Below are 18,684 nucleotides of genomic sequence, written 5' to 3'. Positions count from 1 at the left end.
CCTCCCCCAACCAAGTCCCCCTCCCTCGTCAGCCCAAAGAGCACTCAGGGTTCGCTGCCTTGTGGGAAGTCCGAGGACCACCCACCTCCATCCAGGTCTAGTAAAGTGAGCATCCAAACTGCCTAGGCTCTCACAAAACCAATAGGTGCAGTAGGATCAAAAACCCATTGCCATTGTTCTCGAGGTCTCAGTAGTCCTCATTGTCCGCTATGTTCAGCGAGACTTAAAACACAGATTTGTCCTGTCATTCTTCTGTTCAAGTGTCTTTGCTGTTCCCTCCCTATAAAACTGAAGTCCAAATTCCTCACCCTAACACTCAAGGAATCTGGGGAACCAAATGATTCAGTGTATCTGGTGAGCCATAATTGGATAGTCTTTGCCCTGATGAAATTGCTGGTCAAAGCAATTGATTGTGGGGCTGGAGAGATGTATCAGCTCTTAACAGGACCCAGGTTTGGTTCCAGTACCCACACAGTGGCTCACAGATGTCTAACTCCAGTTCCAGGTAACCTAACACCCTTTTATGGCCTCCGAGGACACCAAGAACACATGTAGTACACATACATAATAAATGTATACAATTTTAAAGAAAACTTAAAAGTGACTAGTAGTGGTTAGTTTAAGGTGAATAGCATAGAGGAGTCAGGAGAAAAACTAGGAAAAGATGGAAAATGTGCTTAAAGAACTAGAAATTTCAAGAGAGCAAAATGAAAGGAAAGGGAAGAATAGGCAGAGGCAGTGATCGGAAAGCAGGATACTGAGTCTGAGACTTGAGATTGACAGTTCAGTGAGGTGGGAAGAACCAGGAGAACAGCGATGGGATCAGATCCCTGAAGAAATGAATAGTTGAAGGACTAGAAGAAATTTAGGTTAGGATGTTCACCTGATGTTGTTCAGGATTACATCAGAACTATGAGTGGATAAGTAGCTGAGAGTCAAGATGTGTGATGGAAGGGACAAGGCAGTAAACTATGGCAAAGAGGGATCGTGGGTATCATGACACTGGAAAATACAGTTTTGTCATCAAAGTACACTGGCATGAAAGCAGCGGCAGTGGAGTTATGACAACATCAGCACCATCCACCCAAACCCACAAAATCTCACAGCACCAACTGAAACTGCAGAGGAGTCAAATGTGGCTACTACCAAGTAAGGCCACGGTCATTGATGATTCACTATGATATTGGACTAGGTTATCTTCAAAAAGCCCATGCTCCTTTACCCTTCTGAAAAGAAATTTTTCAACCTCACACAAGTAAAGCTAAGAGACAATATACAGTGCTGGCTAGTTTTATATCAACAAGTGTCCAGCCCATTTTGGGTTGATGGTCCTGGGTTCTATAAGAAAGGAGGCTGAACAAATCAAGAGGAGCCAGCCAGTAAGCAGCTTCCCCCTCCATGGCCTCTGCATCACCTCCTGCCTCCAGGTTCCTGCCTGTTTGAGTTCCTGTCCTGCCTTCCTTCAATGATGAACAGTGTTGTGGAATTGGGAGCAAAATAAGCCTTTTCCTCTCCAAGTTGTTTTTGGTCATGGTGTTTCATCACAGCAATAGTAACCTTGTCTAAGACAAGTACTTAAATGCCAACTTTTCTTCTCACACTACCTCTTGACTATGTGAGCTCACTTTCTTTTTGTGTCATAAAAACCAAGAGATGGTAGGAACAAAGATTTATATACAACTTAGTTTCTGCCTGAAAGATTTTGGAGTGGTTACATTCAATAGATTATAGGAAGCCTACAAATACTAGCCTTTTCAAGGCAACCAGTTTTAACCACAGGTAGTTAAAGTATAAAGAAAATCTTCTTTGCCCAAATGAAGACTTCCAAATGCCCACCCATAACTAAATGTCTCCATAGCTCTTGGCTCTGTCCTTAGACAAAGCAGCATGGAGTAAATGACATCTCATCCACCCGCTATGGTACTACACTGCATACAGTGAAGGGAAGACTATGTCAATAGATCCAATTTCAAACTGTTCCAGAATCAAAGAAAATCTACTTTCCATACAAGTTTTTCAACTATTCAAAAACTCCTTCCCTGGAGCCCCACTTATGGCTTTCTTTCCCTATAGGAACCATTCCTAGAGCCCCCCAAATTGTCGCCTGAATTCCAGGCCAGCAAGAGCTACATAAGTTACAGACTCTGTCTTAAAAAAGGAAAACAATAAAAGCCCCAAACCCTCCGTTCTGTATATACACCACATTGTCCACCCCTTCATCTGCTGGTCCTGTCCCTGACTACTGCGACTGCTGCTGCAGTAACATGCTGACTTGTATGCCCTCAGATCCATTCACAGGAGTGGTACAGCTGGATCAGATAGGAGTCCTAGTTTTGGTTTTTAAGGACCCTCCATGCTGATTCTACAGTGGCTAGACCAATTTGCTTCCCAATGGTTACACAAAGGTTCCCTGCCATTCTACCTCCCCCAGAAGCCTCACCAGCCTTGTTATTTGTTAAGTTTCTGATGGGGGTGATATGGAATCGCATATATGTATTTTCCAACTTGCTAATTTAAAAAAATTCTTAACTTTCAGAAAAGTTGGAAGTATCAGCCAGGTAGTGGTGGCACACTCCTTTAATCCCAGTACTCTGGAGGCAGAGGCAGGAGTGAGGCCAGCCTGGTCTACAGAGCAAGTTCCAGGACAGCCTGGGCTGTTACACAGAGAAACCCTATCTTGAAAACAAAACAAACAAAAAAACCAAGCTCCACCCCCCCAAATGAAAGCACCTATTTATTTAAACCCTAGAACCTTTGAAGGTGAGCTGCTGGCCTGATATCTTACTTCATTATTCCAGATATATAGTATACATTCCCTCTACCACCATGCACACACACGCACACACACACATGAGGGGGAGGGGGAAACAAGTGAGGAAGAAAGGGAGAAGGAAACAACCTCTTTGAATTAAAAATGATTCTGAATGGATACAAATGGATACCATATCATCTCATTTCAGAATTATTTTCATGTCTCCCCAATATTCCCAATAATATCCCTTTATAGCAGTGTAGATCAGAGTTGTTCAAAGCACTTACCCATCAGGGTTTTTAAAGATACTGTTAGTTTTCAAACAGTCACTCAGTCTTTCTTTGAAGTTGATGACCTTGAGGGTTTACAGCTCAGCTACTCTGCAGAAGGTGTTTCCTCACAGCTAGGTCCAGGTCACGCATGGTGTGTGCTTTTCACTACCAGATGGTGTAGTTTTGATCCATCCATTACCAATGTTTACTCTGATCATCTGTGAAGCGATGTTCTCCAGACATTTGCACCATGAAGCTACTCTTTCCCCTTGTGTCATCAGTAAATATTCTGTGAGGAAGCACTTTGAGACCAGGTAAATACTCCATTCGTCATGAAATTTCCATTTTCTTTTACCTTTTATATGAGTATGTAGTCATAGATTAAAATAAGTTACTAACATTGTTTATTTTGACATTCAAATTCCAAGCATGCTCATTAGGAGAGACTGTTTACAATTTTTCAGAGTCTTTTCCAGACAGCAGTATTTTAAGTTTCTTGCTAAAATCAACTGCTAAAAAATGAATATAATGCTTCTAATATCAAGAGCAGGGTAAGGATACTGCCTCCTCATTTGGAAAATGTTCACAAGGACACAGCCAGGGGTTTTCTTAATAACCTGGCACACATTAGCCAATAATTAAATTAAAGGTCCCAGGATTTCTTCACTTGAACTCTTTCTTAAGCCAGATTCTCCACAAACCTTTGTTATTGATTTTTAATAAGTCAATCTGCATGCCAACTTAATAATATCTGTGTTCCAAGAGTCTATCTCCTTGGTGCTGTGTCCTTTTCAAGTGAAACTCTTAGTTATGTTTTGTTACAACTTTCTTATAAAATACTTTTAAATAATTGGTTAAGCACACAGTCAGGCATTCCAAGTAGGGATGATCTAAGCTGGAGGAGAGTGGCCTACATGTTAACTTTCACACCAACCACCAGAACTCTATATATCTCTTAGTGTCTTCTAATCTGTAACCTGTGAAATGGATTTCTATTTCGTGTATAGATGTAGGGGTGTACATGCATGTGTTCATGAGGATATGTGCATGTGTGCATATATGTGTTGATACTGGTTGTCTTTTGCTATTGCTCTTTACTTTTTAAAAAAACTCTTTACATTTTACTTTATTATAATTTGGAGGCATCCTGCACATGTGGAGGTTAGAGGACAACTTCATGGAGTTGGTTCTCTCCTTTTCCACATTTATGTGGATTCAGGTTATGACAGGCTCGTCTTGTGGGGCAAGTGCTTCATCTGCTGAGCTTTCTCACTGCTACTTTTACTTTTGTATCTAGAACGCACAGATCTGGTTAGGCTGACCGGCCAATAAGCTCCAGGGATCTTCCTGTCTCTATATCTCTAGTGCAATCATCATAGCACCTGGCTGTTTTACATGGGTGTTGGGGATCTGAACTCAGTTTTCATTGCTTGCATAATAGGCACTTTACCTACTAAGCCATATCCTCACCTCCATGAAATCTACTTATGAACTAGAATTCCAAACCTATGCAGAATCTTAATACTATCTTATCTTCTTCCTCTTTTGTGGCCAGTGGGAAAAGATAGGCACAAGACAGACAAAAAAGTAAGTCAATGATGGGCTCAAACAAGAAAGCAAGTATAACAGGACATACTCAAATACCCATGAGGTAGAAGGGCTTCTCCATCCACTCAAGATATGTAAAATTAAGGAAAAGTTAAAAACCCATGGGAAAGTTTTTAAATGGTTCATTACATTTATTTTTTGAAGCTACTATTTTTGTTTTAAGCTACTGCTTCAGGGGAAAGTTGGCTCTCCAGTTAAAAGCTGTTCTTCCAGAGAACCCAAGTTCAACTCTCAGTATTCACTTCTACCTGGAACTTCAGCTTCAGGACATCTGGCCCTCTTTTGGCCTCCACGAGCATCAGCTCAGGTGTGACCCAAACTTACTTACACATACACGCACACACATGCACACAAACACACACACACACACACACACACACACACACACACACACACACACATAGACCTTGAAAAAAACCCTATTGTTTCACTGTGTCAATTTTAGACTCAATTTTAATTTTTTGAGGGGGTGGGAGGTTGAGACAGGGTCCTTATATAGCCCTGATTTTCTGGAACTCACTATGTAGACCAGGCTGGCTTTGAACTCAGAGATTCACCTGCCTCTGCCTCTTCGCTTCAGTGATGAGATGAAAAGTGTGTGCCATCACACATGGCACTGCTTTTTTTAATGTTTTAAAAATATATGTACTACATAGAAAATACAGAAACAATACTAGAACCACATACAAAACTGAACACACAATTTAAATTCTGTCTGCCATGCAGTACAAGTAAAACTGCAGGCTCAATCTTTTTTTTTAATATTTATTTATTATGTATACAATATTCTGTCTGTCTGTATGCCTGCAGGCCAGAAGAGGGCACCAGACCCCATTACAGATGGTTGTGAGCCACCATGTGGTTGCTGGGAATTGAACTCAGGACCTTAGGAAGAGTAGGCAATGCTCTTAACCGCTGAGCCATCTCTCCAGCCCCAGGCTCAATCTTTTATGAGGTAACTAAACCCATATTCAGTAAGAGGCTAAATGAACACACACAACCAAAACCCAAAAAACTCTTTAAATGATAAAACAGCAACATGACTATATTTTATTCATTCAAATTATTGATATGTAAAGGCATTTATTTGCAGTGTCTTTGTGGCTGTTTTAAACTAATTTTGTAAGGTATGTTTTTATATTCAAAGTCAGTTTTGCATTTTATGAAGTGTATTCTCTACTCATTGCTAAGTAGAGAGCTAAGTGAGTTCTTTAAGAACTCATGGAAAAATGACAAGAGCCAGCCAACTGCTTCTGTTCAGGAGTCAGAGAATGTAGGATTGCTATTGCTGAGTGACATGGAGAGTAAAAGGCTGTAACACTATTACTTGGTTAAGAATGTCTACCTATTGCTAAAGACATACAGGTCTAGACGGACATTTCAACTAAACAATGATCTGATAGGATTTCATTCAGACTACTAAAGAACAGCAGTAAAATCTATTTAAAAATCTAAAACCAGTAAAATCACTCTTAGCTTTTAGACAAATTTGTTCTATTTCTACTATCCAAGAGCCCGTAATTCCCTTACAGTACCACACACATCCACTGGCTACACAACAAAGAACTCATTTTGCTAACTGGAGCTAAAGTAAAACCACATATTGAACGTCTTTCCTGTCACTGATACTGGAGACTCTGCATCGGGAAGACGTCCTTCAGTCACCAGATTAAGGGCATTCATGAGGCGAACACATCAGCTCTGGAAGCACAGCCAAGGCAAGAAAACACAGTTCTTCACTTAAAATGTGAAATTTTAAGGTCTATTTTAAGCAATAGGAAAAGAAAGCTTAATATAAAAACCAGACAGCTCAAATGGAATCAAAACAACATGTTACTCTGTTCACAGCATACTGACCGCTACAGGGAACAGGAAGGAAAGACAAAATCTCAACTTAAAGAGACTTAGATCTTTTCCTTATTGTCAACCAAGTAAGAAAAGGGCCTCATAATAAAGAATGTTCCTGAAGATGACGGGTCTTGGACTGTAAATTCACAAGGACAGGCACTTGTTTCTTTGTTCTTCTCTGTCAGGCTGTTAGCTTATCTTCAAATATGTAGCAATGAGAAGCACTGGTCTGACATTACTGAAGTGAAGGGTGACAGAGATGATATAAGAGCGAAAGCAGGCTCATCATGCACCTCTGCACCTCCCCTTAAGAATTCCAGTTACAGGTTTAGGGGAAGGAGGGCATCCTGGCATTAGTATCTTTATACAGTTGTACCAGAAGTAATTCTGACACAAGGTCCTTGAATGAGAAGGGCTGCCATACAGGATGAGAGTGGTATCTGGGGAGGGTTGGAGCCTACCACCATGTCAGAGAGATGGAGAGCAAGGAGTTGCTAGTACGTATATAGAAAAGAGAATTGGGTAACAGGAGTTAGAAGAGGACCACAGTTTTAAACACTCTGTCAAGGAATGCTTCCTTGAAAGGATGGGAGCCAGAGGGCTTCAGATGATCCATACAAAAATGCGTTTAAACAGTGTTTCTCAGAGGTTAACAGGCTTTCTTCTGCTCTAGATCACAAGGCTGAAATACTTACTTACCTCTCTATAACCAAATTTCGAGCGGTATCAACCAGGTCCTCTCCCTGGGCTCTCCTACTCCTATATGCTTCCTCACAGCATTGCGTTCACCCTGGCCAACTGTGTTGTGTAGGACCTGTTTAGCCACAGAAGTCCTACCTAATGCTGCTTTCGGGATGAAGAAAATATGCTTGGAAACAAAACAAATACCAGCCTTAAACTTAAAGGAATAAATCATTTGCTTCATAATTTTTAAGAGGTTCTTGTCAATACAGGCACAAAATTTGTATAACTTAAAAATTATATGTCAATAAATTTCACACTCACTCTGATGGGTAGATAAAGCAGACAGGTGTTTAACAAGTGAGGATATATTTTAAAGACTTGCTTGTCCAAACTCACAACCCTGCAAATACAACTGGATATAGGATTCAAACTCCAACACTGTAACTGTATATGTCGAATTCTTTTCACAAATTTAGAGATGCTACATCATCTGCCAGAAACCTATTTTGATTTTACAACTGAAGTGGCAAGTTTGAAGTCTGCGATAAACTTTTAAAAACTGCGTGTGTGCATATCAGTGTACAGGAGTGCAAACATGCAGGACATGGCACAAAACGTGGAGGTCTGAGCACTAGCTTGGATGCTGCTCCTCACTCTTCTACCTTGTTCAAGACAAGGCTTCTCCTGTTCACTGCTGCCTACACCAGGCTATCTGGTCCATCAGTTTCTGGTGATTCTATTTCTGCCTGCCATTTCCTGGTAGAGGTATTACAAATGGTTGTGTTACTGTGTCCAGCTTTTACATGGGTTCTATAACTCCAGTTATAAGGCTTACTAGGCAAGCAAACTCCCCTAGTCCTGTGATAAACTCTTAGACATAAGTTAGAGACTAGAACAAAATAAAAGAAGCAGGAACAACTATAAATGGAGATCTGTAAGCCAGACATAAATCACTGGTCATATTTTTCTGATGATGAGTGTGGTAGTTTGAAAGAAAATGGCCTCCTCCAGGAGGTGTGGTTTTCTATTGGTGGAAATGTGTCACTGTGGGGGGCGGGCTTTGAGGCTTCCTATACTCAGGGTACCACACAGTATGACTGTCGGTTGACTTCCTATTGCCTTCTGGTCAAGATGTAGCCAGCACCATGTAGGCCTGCATGCTGCCATGCTCCTTGTCATGAGATAATGGACTGAATCTACGAAACTGTAAGAGCTACCTCAATTAAACGTCTTTTTTTTTTTTTTTAAATATGAGCTGCTGTGGTCATAGTGTCTCTTCACAGCAATAGAAACCGTAACTAAGACAGTGAGTATGTAACAAGCTGAGACAGAATTTATTCGGTTTGAAAAGCAGGAAACAATGAGTAACAGCCTAGGAGTTCAAACAAAACAGTGCAAAAACTCTTCTATCAAAAAACAACCTAGAGGCCTCTTACATGCAAAGATGAGCCTTCTTAGGGATTGCCAAATTCCCAAATAAAATGGCATACCACTGTCATCTTTTAAATAAAATTATATTGCAGAAATCTTTTCAATGAATAGATTTATTCCTACTGCTTTTTTATTAAGACTATATTCATGCTTTTTACCTAAATAATTATGTAACTTTTGTTTAAATAAAACATCTTAATAGTGTACTTCAGCCTATTATCTGACCAAAAAGCAGATTTTGGATCTGTCACTAATCTTTCAGTTTAACCCTCAAAGACACCTGACACGTCCTCACTATTAGGAGGGAAAGCACTTCTCTATTTTACACCTGTCTACTTTTTTTTGAGACAGGGTTTCCCTGTAGCTTTGGAGCCTATCCTGAAAACTAGTTGGTTTTTTTTTTTTTTTGGTGTGTGTGTGTGTGTGTGTGTGTGTTCCAAGACAAGGTTTCTCTGTAGCTTTGGTGCTTGTCCTAGAACTAGCTCTTGTAGACCAGGCTGGTCTTGAACTTCTGAGTGCTGGGATTAAAGGCATGTGCAAGGTGTGTGCCACCACTGCTCGGCTTATACCTGTCTACTTTTAAAAAATAGGTTTTATCTTTATGTTTTTAATTTCTCCTCTGAACACTTAAAATGGGAATAAAAGTAACAACAGACTATCTCATGAACACTTGATGATGTGTCAAAGTAAGAATATTTGAGGACATATAACCCAGAACTGTTTAGTTAAAGAATCTTATTTTCATGTGTATCTCTGTGAGTTCGAGGCCAGCCTAGACTACAGAGCAAGTTCCAGGACAGTCAGGGTGGTTACAGAGAGAAACCCTGTCTCAAACAAAACAAAACCAAACATTTTTTTAAATATTTATTTATTTATTTATTATGTATACAATATTCTGTCCGCAGGCCAGAAGAGGGCACCAGACCTCATTACAGATGGTTGTGAGCCACCATGTGGTTGCTGGGATTTGAACTCAGAACCTTTGGAAGAACAGGCAATGCTCTTAACCACTGAGCCATCTCTCCAGCCCCCAAACATTCTTATTTTGTCAACTGCCCCAGTTATGTCCTTTATAGCAAAAGGAAGCAGACTAAGTATTCCTGTGACTTTATTCTCCTTCAGTGAGTTTTCTCTTTGTCTCATGCTCCCTCAGTGATAGAATAAAATGACAAGTTCTCAGCAGAAATTTATTTTATGCTGTTTCTGATCTTTAGTATGCATTAAAAATAATTTTAATAAATAAAATTTGTATGCCATAGGATTATACTTCTTTTTTTAAGATTAAAAATGTGTCTACCTATGGGTATGTTCACATGAGTACAGGTATACACAGAGGCGAGGATATCATGTCCCCTGGATCTGGAGTTACAGGCGGTGAGTACAGTTAGCCATTGAGCCATCTCTCCAGGCCATAGTGACCTTCTGTAAGTGCATAACTCAGTAACTTTATAGAAAATACCATGATTACAATCCAAGTTTTGGAAATTTCAATCATGCCCAAAAAGTTTCCCCACATTCAATTAATAGCTGTCATTCACACCAATTAATCCTGCTTTCTGGTTCTCTAAAGCTGATTTTCCAAGATGTTTTATAGAAACTGGAACCAGGCAGTAGCTGGCTTTTGTGTCTGGCTCCCTTTACTTAACATAATATTTCTGAAGTTTATCCATGTATCAATACGGTTTTTGAGACAAGGTCTCACTTTGTAGCCCAGGCTGGCCTAGAAGTCAATAGATAGCTTAGTCTGGCCCCTAGTCCACACAACCTTCTCTCAGCCCAGTTAATTCCATTTAGCTGATAAGCTGCAGTTCAGTCTATGGACATATATTGTTTTGTTTACTTACTCATGAGCTGATGGGTATTCTGGTTGTTTCCACTTGGTTATTTGAAATACTCTACTGGGACATTTAAACATTCGACCTTGTGTACACTTTCCCCTCTCGTTTGCTTTCTTTTTTCTGTTTCTCTTGTGTTGGCTGCTAGGGATAAGACTGCTGGCTCATATGGTAAATTTGTGCTTAAATTTAGGGAAACGGTTGAACTGTTTTCCAAGCTGGCTCCACATTCCCAACAGCAGTTACATTTACCCAATGGGTGTGAAACAGTATCTCATTGTTTAGACTGCATTTTTTCTAATGCTTATTGAAATGTCTAATCACTAAATCCTTTGTCTATTGTTACATTAAGTTTACTTATTACTGATTTTTAAGGTTTCTCTAAATGGGACCGACATAAGACATTTCTAGACACAATGAAATGCCATTTGCTACTGCCCTTATGTTCACCTCTATTCTGTTTGCCCTACAGAAGTTGTAGTTCCTCTGGAATTCACCCCGTACTATACTTCTCAACCTCTTTATTTTTGTTGTTAATATAATCGATGATTAAGAATTGTGTGGTCAAACAAGCCCAGAAAGTAATTTTTATCAAAGAATTATTCCCGCTAAGACATCTCCAAGACCTCATGTGTCAATGAGCACGAGAGCCTCTGCAAGTGTACTAATCCAAGCATTTCCCAAAGCTTGTCCTTTACATTTCTTTCTTTACTGGATCCTCTAGAGCATATCAGAATGAATGGATATTGTGAGAAATGCGGATGAGAAATCTACACTATCTGACAACCTTTCCACTCTTCAGTGTGTGTGTGTGAGTGTGTGTGGTGTAGTGCACACATATGACTATGGAGGTACGTGGGTGCAGGATATCAGGAATCTTCCTCTATTGCCCCCCTTACTGCTCTGAGTCAGCGTCTCTCACTGAACCAGAAGTTTGCTGTTTCAGCTAGGCTGGCTGATCATTTAGATCCTCGGGCTCCATCTGTCCAAGACCTACCCTGTGCAAGGTAAGAATCTACTCCCTCTAATTGTTCTCTGAACTCCCTACACAAACAAACAAACAAATGTAAAAACACACAAACCCCAGGGTGTTTTCCTTAAAAAAAAAAGCAATTTCTTAAGACATTATAAATCTTTATTCATTTAAAGCTACATTAATTCCTAGATGCTCAGAGCCAAGCTCATGAAACTGAATGCGTATTAGTAAACTTGGGTGTAATCCTCTTCTGCGGCTCTTACTGACTTTAGTCTTCTGATCTGCAAGACTGGGCAAGAATCTATATCATATGTGACTACAAGGACTGCCGCAAGCATCTATTTGTTTTTAAAATTTATATTTATTTATGTGTATGTATGTGCATATACTGTGTGTACGCATACACACACATCTACAGAAGACAAAAGAGGGTGTCAGATCCCTTGGAGCTGGAGTTACAGGCATTTGTGAGCCACCTGACACAGATGCCTGTAACCAAACTTAGGTCCTCTGCAAGAGAAGCAAATGCTCTTAAGAATCCACAGCTAAGTGGTGGGCATATACATATATAAAGTGCAACTATTGCTATACAAACAATTATCCTAAGTACTTCACACAAGAAATGAAATGGTATCTCACTGGCTGTATGTACTCATTGCTAAGGCAGCTTCAACACTTAATTCAACTTAATTCAACACTTAATGACACAGAAATAATCCCTCCTGGACAGGTAACCCTTAAAAGCCCACAGTAGTCTGGGAGAAGGACCCCGTATCAAGCACAGGGTAACTGAAGTCATCACACAAACAATAGAAGAGCAAAACTACTATGAGACCAGTCTGAGCCAGCCATTAGGAAGAATTACAGATGGTTTTGGACATTATTAAAGGAAAAAACAACCAAAGAGGAAAAAAGACATGCACCTCCACAAGTGACACTACCAAAAGTTAATATGATCATAGAATTACATTTAAGATTATGATTCATCAAAGGTAGAAGATTGCCCAAAGCCATAATTTAAAAAAAGAAAGACAAAATCTAAAGCCCCTTTTCCTGTTTACCTGGATGAGTCATGGTGACCGGCTCCTCTTTGGATTTATTATTATAGATGACTACAGCAACCGCATTGTGGAAAGCAGCCCGTGATATTTTCTCTTTAAAGGTGCAATTTCCTCTTTGTAGCAGGGCAATCCACTGTTTGATATTAGGAGGGACAAAGAATCGTGTTTGAGGATCACAGCCCAGATGATCAGCCACTAAATAACAAAAAGAAAAGTACATAAAAGATGGAGTCAGTAAGTCTTTATTGGTGTCTTTCTGTCTTTCAAACACTGTGCAGATCCACAGCTCACTGCAGCAAGGCTGTATGTATTTCCATAGAGTGCAGCACAATGAATCTAATCAACGTCTGCAGGAGAAAGAATGCTACTTGTACTACAAAGTAAAACAAAGGAGACTTTTCTTTCTTTTTTTAAACTTTACAGATAAAATAAAAAAAGCCAGTAAAAACCAGGGTAGGTAGGTTGATAAGAGAGGAGAAAAGGCAAACCTAGAAACCCAGCCTAGCAGTCTTCCAATCCATCCATTTGCATTTACTACCTTCCAGACACACTGCTGCTCCTATCACCACCAGGAAGAAACAGGAATTTTGCCTGGGGGTAAGTGAGGCGGCCAAAGTAATCTTTAATTCAGCTACCAAGTGCTCATGTTGAAATGGAAGCATGGCAAATAAACTTTTTAATAGATGTCAAAGGAAATCATAAAATTTAAATTTGGGCCTATATTTAATAGTGAAAAATGGTATGAAGAAAAAAACATCATTCCTCTACTTTACATTTACTGGAAAAGTAACTCTACAAATCTGCAGAGACTTTGTTCGAAATACTTACAAACGCATTTACATTGGTCAAACTAAGTTCTTCCATCTTTCATCCCACACATGACACTTCCTGCAAATCCACAAATAAGCCCCTGCTTCCCCTGCTCAAAATGAGAGAAAAAGATGGTCTACAGGGAGAAAGAAGCCATGAAAGGCAGGGCTAGAGACTATCAGTCAGCAGGCAGGGGCAGGGGGAGGAAGAGGACCTTCTGCCGCCTGTAGTCGGTCACTATCAGTCCAGTGTGCACTATAGAGAAAAGAAGGAGATCACAGCACACTGACCCCAAAGGGTAACCTCACAGGCAAACAAATCAGACCTAAGTAATAGGTGCTAGTAATAAAGGATAATTATAATTTATAAAGAAAGAATATTAGTAGGAAAACGTTTGTTTTCTGTAAGCATGCTGCAAAGCAAAAGAAACCAGATGCTTATAGTATTTGTCAATTAAAATAAAGATGTTGTCGCACAGTTGTAGCGCACGCCTTTAATCCCAGCACTGAGGAGGCAGAGGCAGGCAGATCTCTGTGAATTTGAGGCCAGCCTGGTCTACAGCGTGAGTTCCAGGATAGCCAAGGCTACACAGAGAAATCCTGTCTCAACCACACCCCCCCCCAAAAAGTTAAGATGTTATACTGATATGAAAAGTCACACCTAACCATTCCCACGTAAATTTTGTTCATTAAGTTTTCTTATGAAGGAGGAGAGAGGCAGGGAGGTGACACAATAAGAACATTTTCTATGAAAGGACTTTAGAAACACAGGAAGTAGGAGGTGTATCAATTCTACAATGTATCATGATAGGTACCTGCTACTCGCCTACATCCTTAATACAGTAATCCTTCATTAATGAGAGAAAGGGCGGCTTGTGTGAGCGTGTGGAAAGGATAACAGAGTAAGTGTAAATTGCTGGAGATGAGTAACACATATAAAGCCCTGGCTTTGACTCCCAGCATCAGAGAAAACTTAAACTGAAAAAAAAAAAAAAAAGCTTGTCACACGATTTTCCTCAAATACTGAGAGGCACAATCATCACATTATGAAACTTTAAAATTCTGAAGCAGATTGTTTACCTCTAGCAGTATCTATTACACAGATAATTATGCTGTTTTAAAAAGGAGCATTGAAGCCGGACGATGGTGGCGCACGCCTTTCATCCCAGCACTCGGGAGGCAGAGGCAGGCGGATCTCTGTGAGTTCGAGACCAGCCTGGTCTACAGAGCTAGTTCCAGGACAGGCTCCAAAGCCACAGAGAAACCTTGTCTCGAAAAACCAAAAAAAAAAAAAAAAAAAAAAAAAAGGAGCATTGAAAAGATGTTTTATGATAACCTCTTAAGTCTCAGGAAATTGTCCAACCATATCCAAATGGAGCAACCAAAAAACGGTTTTTAGTGTTTTGTTATTTTTCAAAGTGGACTGCTATATAGAAGCCCTGATAGAAAATGCAGGTTATGGAATAGCCCAAGGTATCTGCACGTTTGTCTTATATGAAACTTCCATTTTCTGTGGTGTCCTTTCTCCCTGTGGCTCACGTACTTTTACAATACAGTCAAGAGGAAACTGTGTAATATGGAATCAGCAACACAAGGGCTACAAGTCTAAACCAACTACTTACTAGCTGAGCAACTGTGATGGGTTTCTTAACCTCTCTGATTTTAAACTTCTATTTGTTACAAAACTGGGCTTACTGGAGATGACAGGGTATTGCACCCAGGACCTCACTTAGACTATGCATGCGTTCTACCACTGAGTTACACCCTGAGCCTGATCCTGTCATCTCAGAGTTACATATGTGAAGAAGTTAGCAATAATCTTTTTATTATAGACTGCCTAAAAATGACTTGTCTTTCTTTTCCTCAGTATCCTTCCCCCCCTCCCCTCTGTCTTGTCCTAGCAATCCAGTTTGGTTCCCTGGGGATGTCTGAAGCCATTGTACGGGAAATCCCACTGTCTGCAACAGGCCATGTTCCATGTTTCTTGGGTCCTAAGTTCTGGCTCTCTCCTTCTGACAGTTCAGTCTACTGAGAACATCCCTAGTATTCTCAGGCTGCAAAGGGACAGCAAAAGTGTACCATGAAAAATCCATTAATCTACTGAAGAAAACTTTGGCATTCCACAGGAATCCCTACCCACTAAGAATAGATTCTAAAACAACTGCTAGATCCAAACGAATTCCAACAACAAACTGTATATCCAAAACAATATTCCTACGCCATAAAATTCACCCAAAAAGGCTCCAAAAGCAAAACATCAGTAAGAATGCAATGTGTACAAGAAGGAGACATGTGGGTTCCTGTTTCAGGAAGCAGTATTTATTATTCAAGAGAAGAAAATGAGGTTTTTACAACCACTTAATACTGCAGTACATGTATTCTATCTCAATATTCCTTCTAATTACAAAATAAATGAACAATGAAATAGTATTAATAGTTCTGAAACAGCTGCCCATTGTGATTAAGTGGTACTACTGCAAATTTAATGCCATTTGTATTTGAACAATTTATTTTGTGAAAACACTGAAACATGGAAGATCTATGCAATTCTGGACTATTAAATTGCATCATTAGCAATCCTGTTCAAATTCAGAACCACTTTACTTCATAGTCTTCAAATTTCTTAAGATGGTATTGCCTCTCACTTTGCATTCATTAGTTACAGAGCTGAAAAAAACAAACCATAATGAAAATCTGAAATTATAGATCATGTAAAATTATTACACTAAGAAGAACTTGAGGGCTGAGAATAGTGCAGCAGTAAAGTGTTTGCCTAGTTTATATGAGCCCCTGGGGGTAAAACTCCAGCACCACCAAAAGATAGTTTAAAAAAAAAAACCCAAAACCCTTAAATTTTGTTTCCTAAATAGATTTTCCTACTGAACACAGAAACAATGAGGCTTTTACTTACTTCTTGATAGGACCCAAACAAGCACAGGTTTCTCACATCAATGAATTTTTTTTTTTTTTTGAGACAGGGTTTCTCTGTAGTTTTTTGGTGCCTGTCCTGTTAATAGCACTTGTAGACCAGGCTGGCCTTGAACTCACAGAGATCCACCTGCCTCTGCCTCCTGAATGCTGGGATTAAAGGCGTGTGCCACCACCGCCCAGCCAGCTTCAATGAATTTTTTATGCATATGTGTATGCATGTGCATTTGCAGGCCAGAAGACAACCTCAGGTGTTATCCTGAGGAATATCTTTCATCTTTGACACAGGATCTCTGGTCTGGGCTCATCAATTAGGCTAGATGAGTTTTGTAAAGTTCCAAGGATTTTCCATAGTCTATCTCTCCAGTTCTGGGATTACAAACATACCCGACCATGACTGTATTTCTTAGGTGGGTTCTGGGGACCCAATTCAGGTCCTATTGCCTTGCAAGCACTTTACCAACCACCTTCCAAGCCTAGTAAGTATTTTTTTTTAGCTTATGTGCTCAGAAGCAAACCAAGTATGAAGGAAAAATAAAATGGGCTAAACACTGAGGTGGTATGACTGACCCAATATCAACACCATATGAGTAAACACCAGAAAGTGTTTAGAATGGCAGGAAAGGAAAAGAACATATGGTGAAGGGTCAGGGAAGCTAAACAGAACCATTGAAAAGTTGTCCAAGCAGAAAGGATGGGGCACGGAAATGACTAAAATACAGGTTGAGGCTGGGAATGGAGTTCCGCTGAAGTATGCTTGCCTAGTATGCATGAGGTCTTGGGGTTGATCCCTAGTAGTGAAACAACAACAAACACAGTGAACCTGAAATCCACCAGACACACAGAAGCACGTGTATATGTGTGTGTGTGTGTGTGTGTGTGTGTGTGTAAGCATCTTGAACTTGTATGAGACTCAGGAAAGATGGATACATAGCAGAAGGTGTAATACAAATTTAAGATTACAGAATTCAAGAAAGACCCTATTTGGAATGGGAGAATGATAATGTTCCATTATGCAGAAAATGTAAATATTTAGGGATTTTACTTTATTTTTATTATTTGTGGAGCTGGAGATCCACACCAGGAATGCCAGTCCTTCTAGCCGTTGAAATGCAAATATTTAAAAGGCTGTGGGCCAGTGAGGTAGTTCAGCTGGTAGAGGCACTTGTTGTCAAGCCTGATGCCCTGAGTTTGATCCCTAGAACCTATATGGTAAAAGAAGAGAATCAACTTCCACAAGCTGTCCTGATTCCCACAAGCATACCATGCCACACACCAGTTCAATACCTAGCTATAAACACAAGCTAGATAAATTATTAAATAAACAAATGTAAAAAATTCAAGTTATTTATATGAACTAACAGATAAAATCTATTCTCCCATTGTAATAGTCCAAAAGTTGGCACATGCTTAATTTAACAGGATTTCACCTCTTAAAAATCAAATTCCTCACATATGGAACAATCACCCTGTTCTGTGCGTGTTAATGGTTTCTTCCCAAGCCCCAAGAACCATCAATTTGCTGCAAAACTCTTGGGGTGAGAGTGATACAGAATCAAGAACCCAGCAAAGCACTTTTCTGCATGTGTAGCTGAGACAGGTTATAGTCTGCTCTAGGCTCACAGGGCCTCTTGCTCTCAGAACCTATGTATCTTATTTCCTCTTCCTGGAATGCTATCCTACCACACTCATGGTCAACCACTTTCTGAGCTTTGGAGTCTTCTGCAGCATGATCTCCTTCCTCCAGAGACAATTTGGGTAGATTTGTCAAGTTGCCATGGCACTCCAGAACTGCATCCTCTTGGCATTCATTGTACTGTATCAGTAACTGCTGTTTATTTCTGACTCTTTCCTTTTAGAAGGTGCAATCCAATATCTCCTCCAATATTTCTGGCACATAGGAAACACTTAACATATCTGAAGTAGGGAGAGGCTATGGATATAGCTTAGTGGTAGAGCATCTGTCTAGTAAAGTGTGAAGCCCTAGTTTCACTTCTTTGTCCACAAAAACAACAAAAAAATTGATGTAAGAAGAGTGAGCAAGTGAAATTAAGAAAAAAGAGAGACTAAAAACTTTGTTTCAAGTGTCTTTTTTGGAATATGTATTGTATGATGTACATGTGTTCACATGTGTACAGTTGCACACAAATGTGTGCATGTGAAGGCCTGAGACTGATATCCAGCTCTCCACCTTATCTACTGAGGCATGACCTCTTATTGGACCTGGTACTCACTGTTTGGGCTAGTCTAACTAGCCAGCTTGCTTCAGGGATCCCACCTCCGCCACGCCCACCCAGCTTTCTACTGGGTTCCCGGATCAGAACTGTGGTCCTCAGGCTTGTGCAGCAAGCACTTCACCTGTGGAGCCATCTTCCTAGTCTCTTATGTCACTGACTTTTGTTTGATGACTCATGTTTTATTAGTTGATTTCTACAAACAAGTAATATTAAACTTACCTGAATGAAGGCTTCCGTTGTCAG

General features: G+C 40.0%; 1 protein-coding gene across 3 annotated transcripts in view; it reads right to left on the bottom strand.

The window, feature by feature from the left end:
* Positions 1 to 18,684, bottom strand: part of Rnf130 (ring finger protein 130) — a 109,359-nt gene that overhangs the window by 64,619 nt on the left and 26,056 nt on the right. For all 3 annotated transcript variants that reach the window (XM_050158560.1, XM_050158558.1, XM_050158561.1), the window contains exon 2: positions 12,468 to 12,662. In XM_050158560.1, the coding sequence (XP_050014517.1) occupies positions 12,468 to 12,662 (195 nt within the window). The remainder of the gene's footprint in view (positions 1 to 12,467; positions 12,663 to 18,684) is intronic.

The sequence above is a fragment of the Alexandromys fortis genome, unplaced genomic scaffold (genome assembly GCF_014885135.2).
Source record: "Alexandromys fortis isolate MF-2015 unplaced genomic scaffold, M_Fortis_MF-2015_v1.1 scaffold_99, whole genome shotgun sequence".
In the NCBI taxonomy this organism is placed as follows: Eukaryota; Metazoa; Chordata; class Mammalia; order Rodentia; family Cricetidae; genus Alexandromys; species Alexandromys fortis.
Note: the sequence above shows the minus strand (reverse complement) of the source record. Positions and strands in the feature narration are given on the sequence as shown.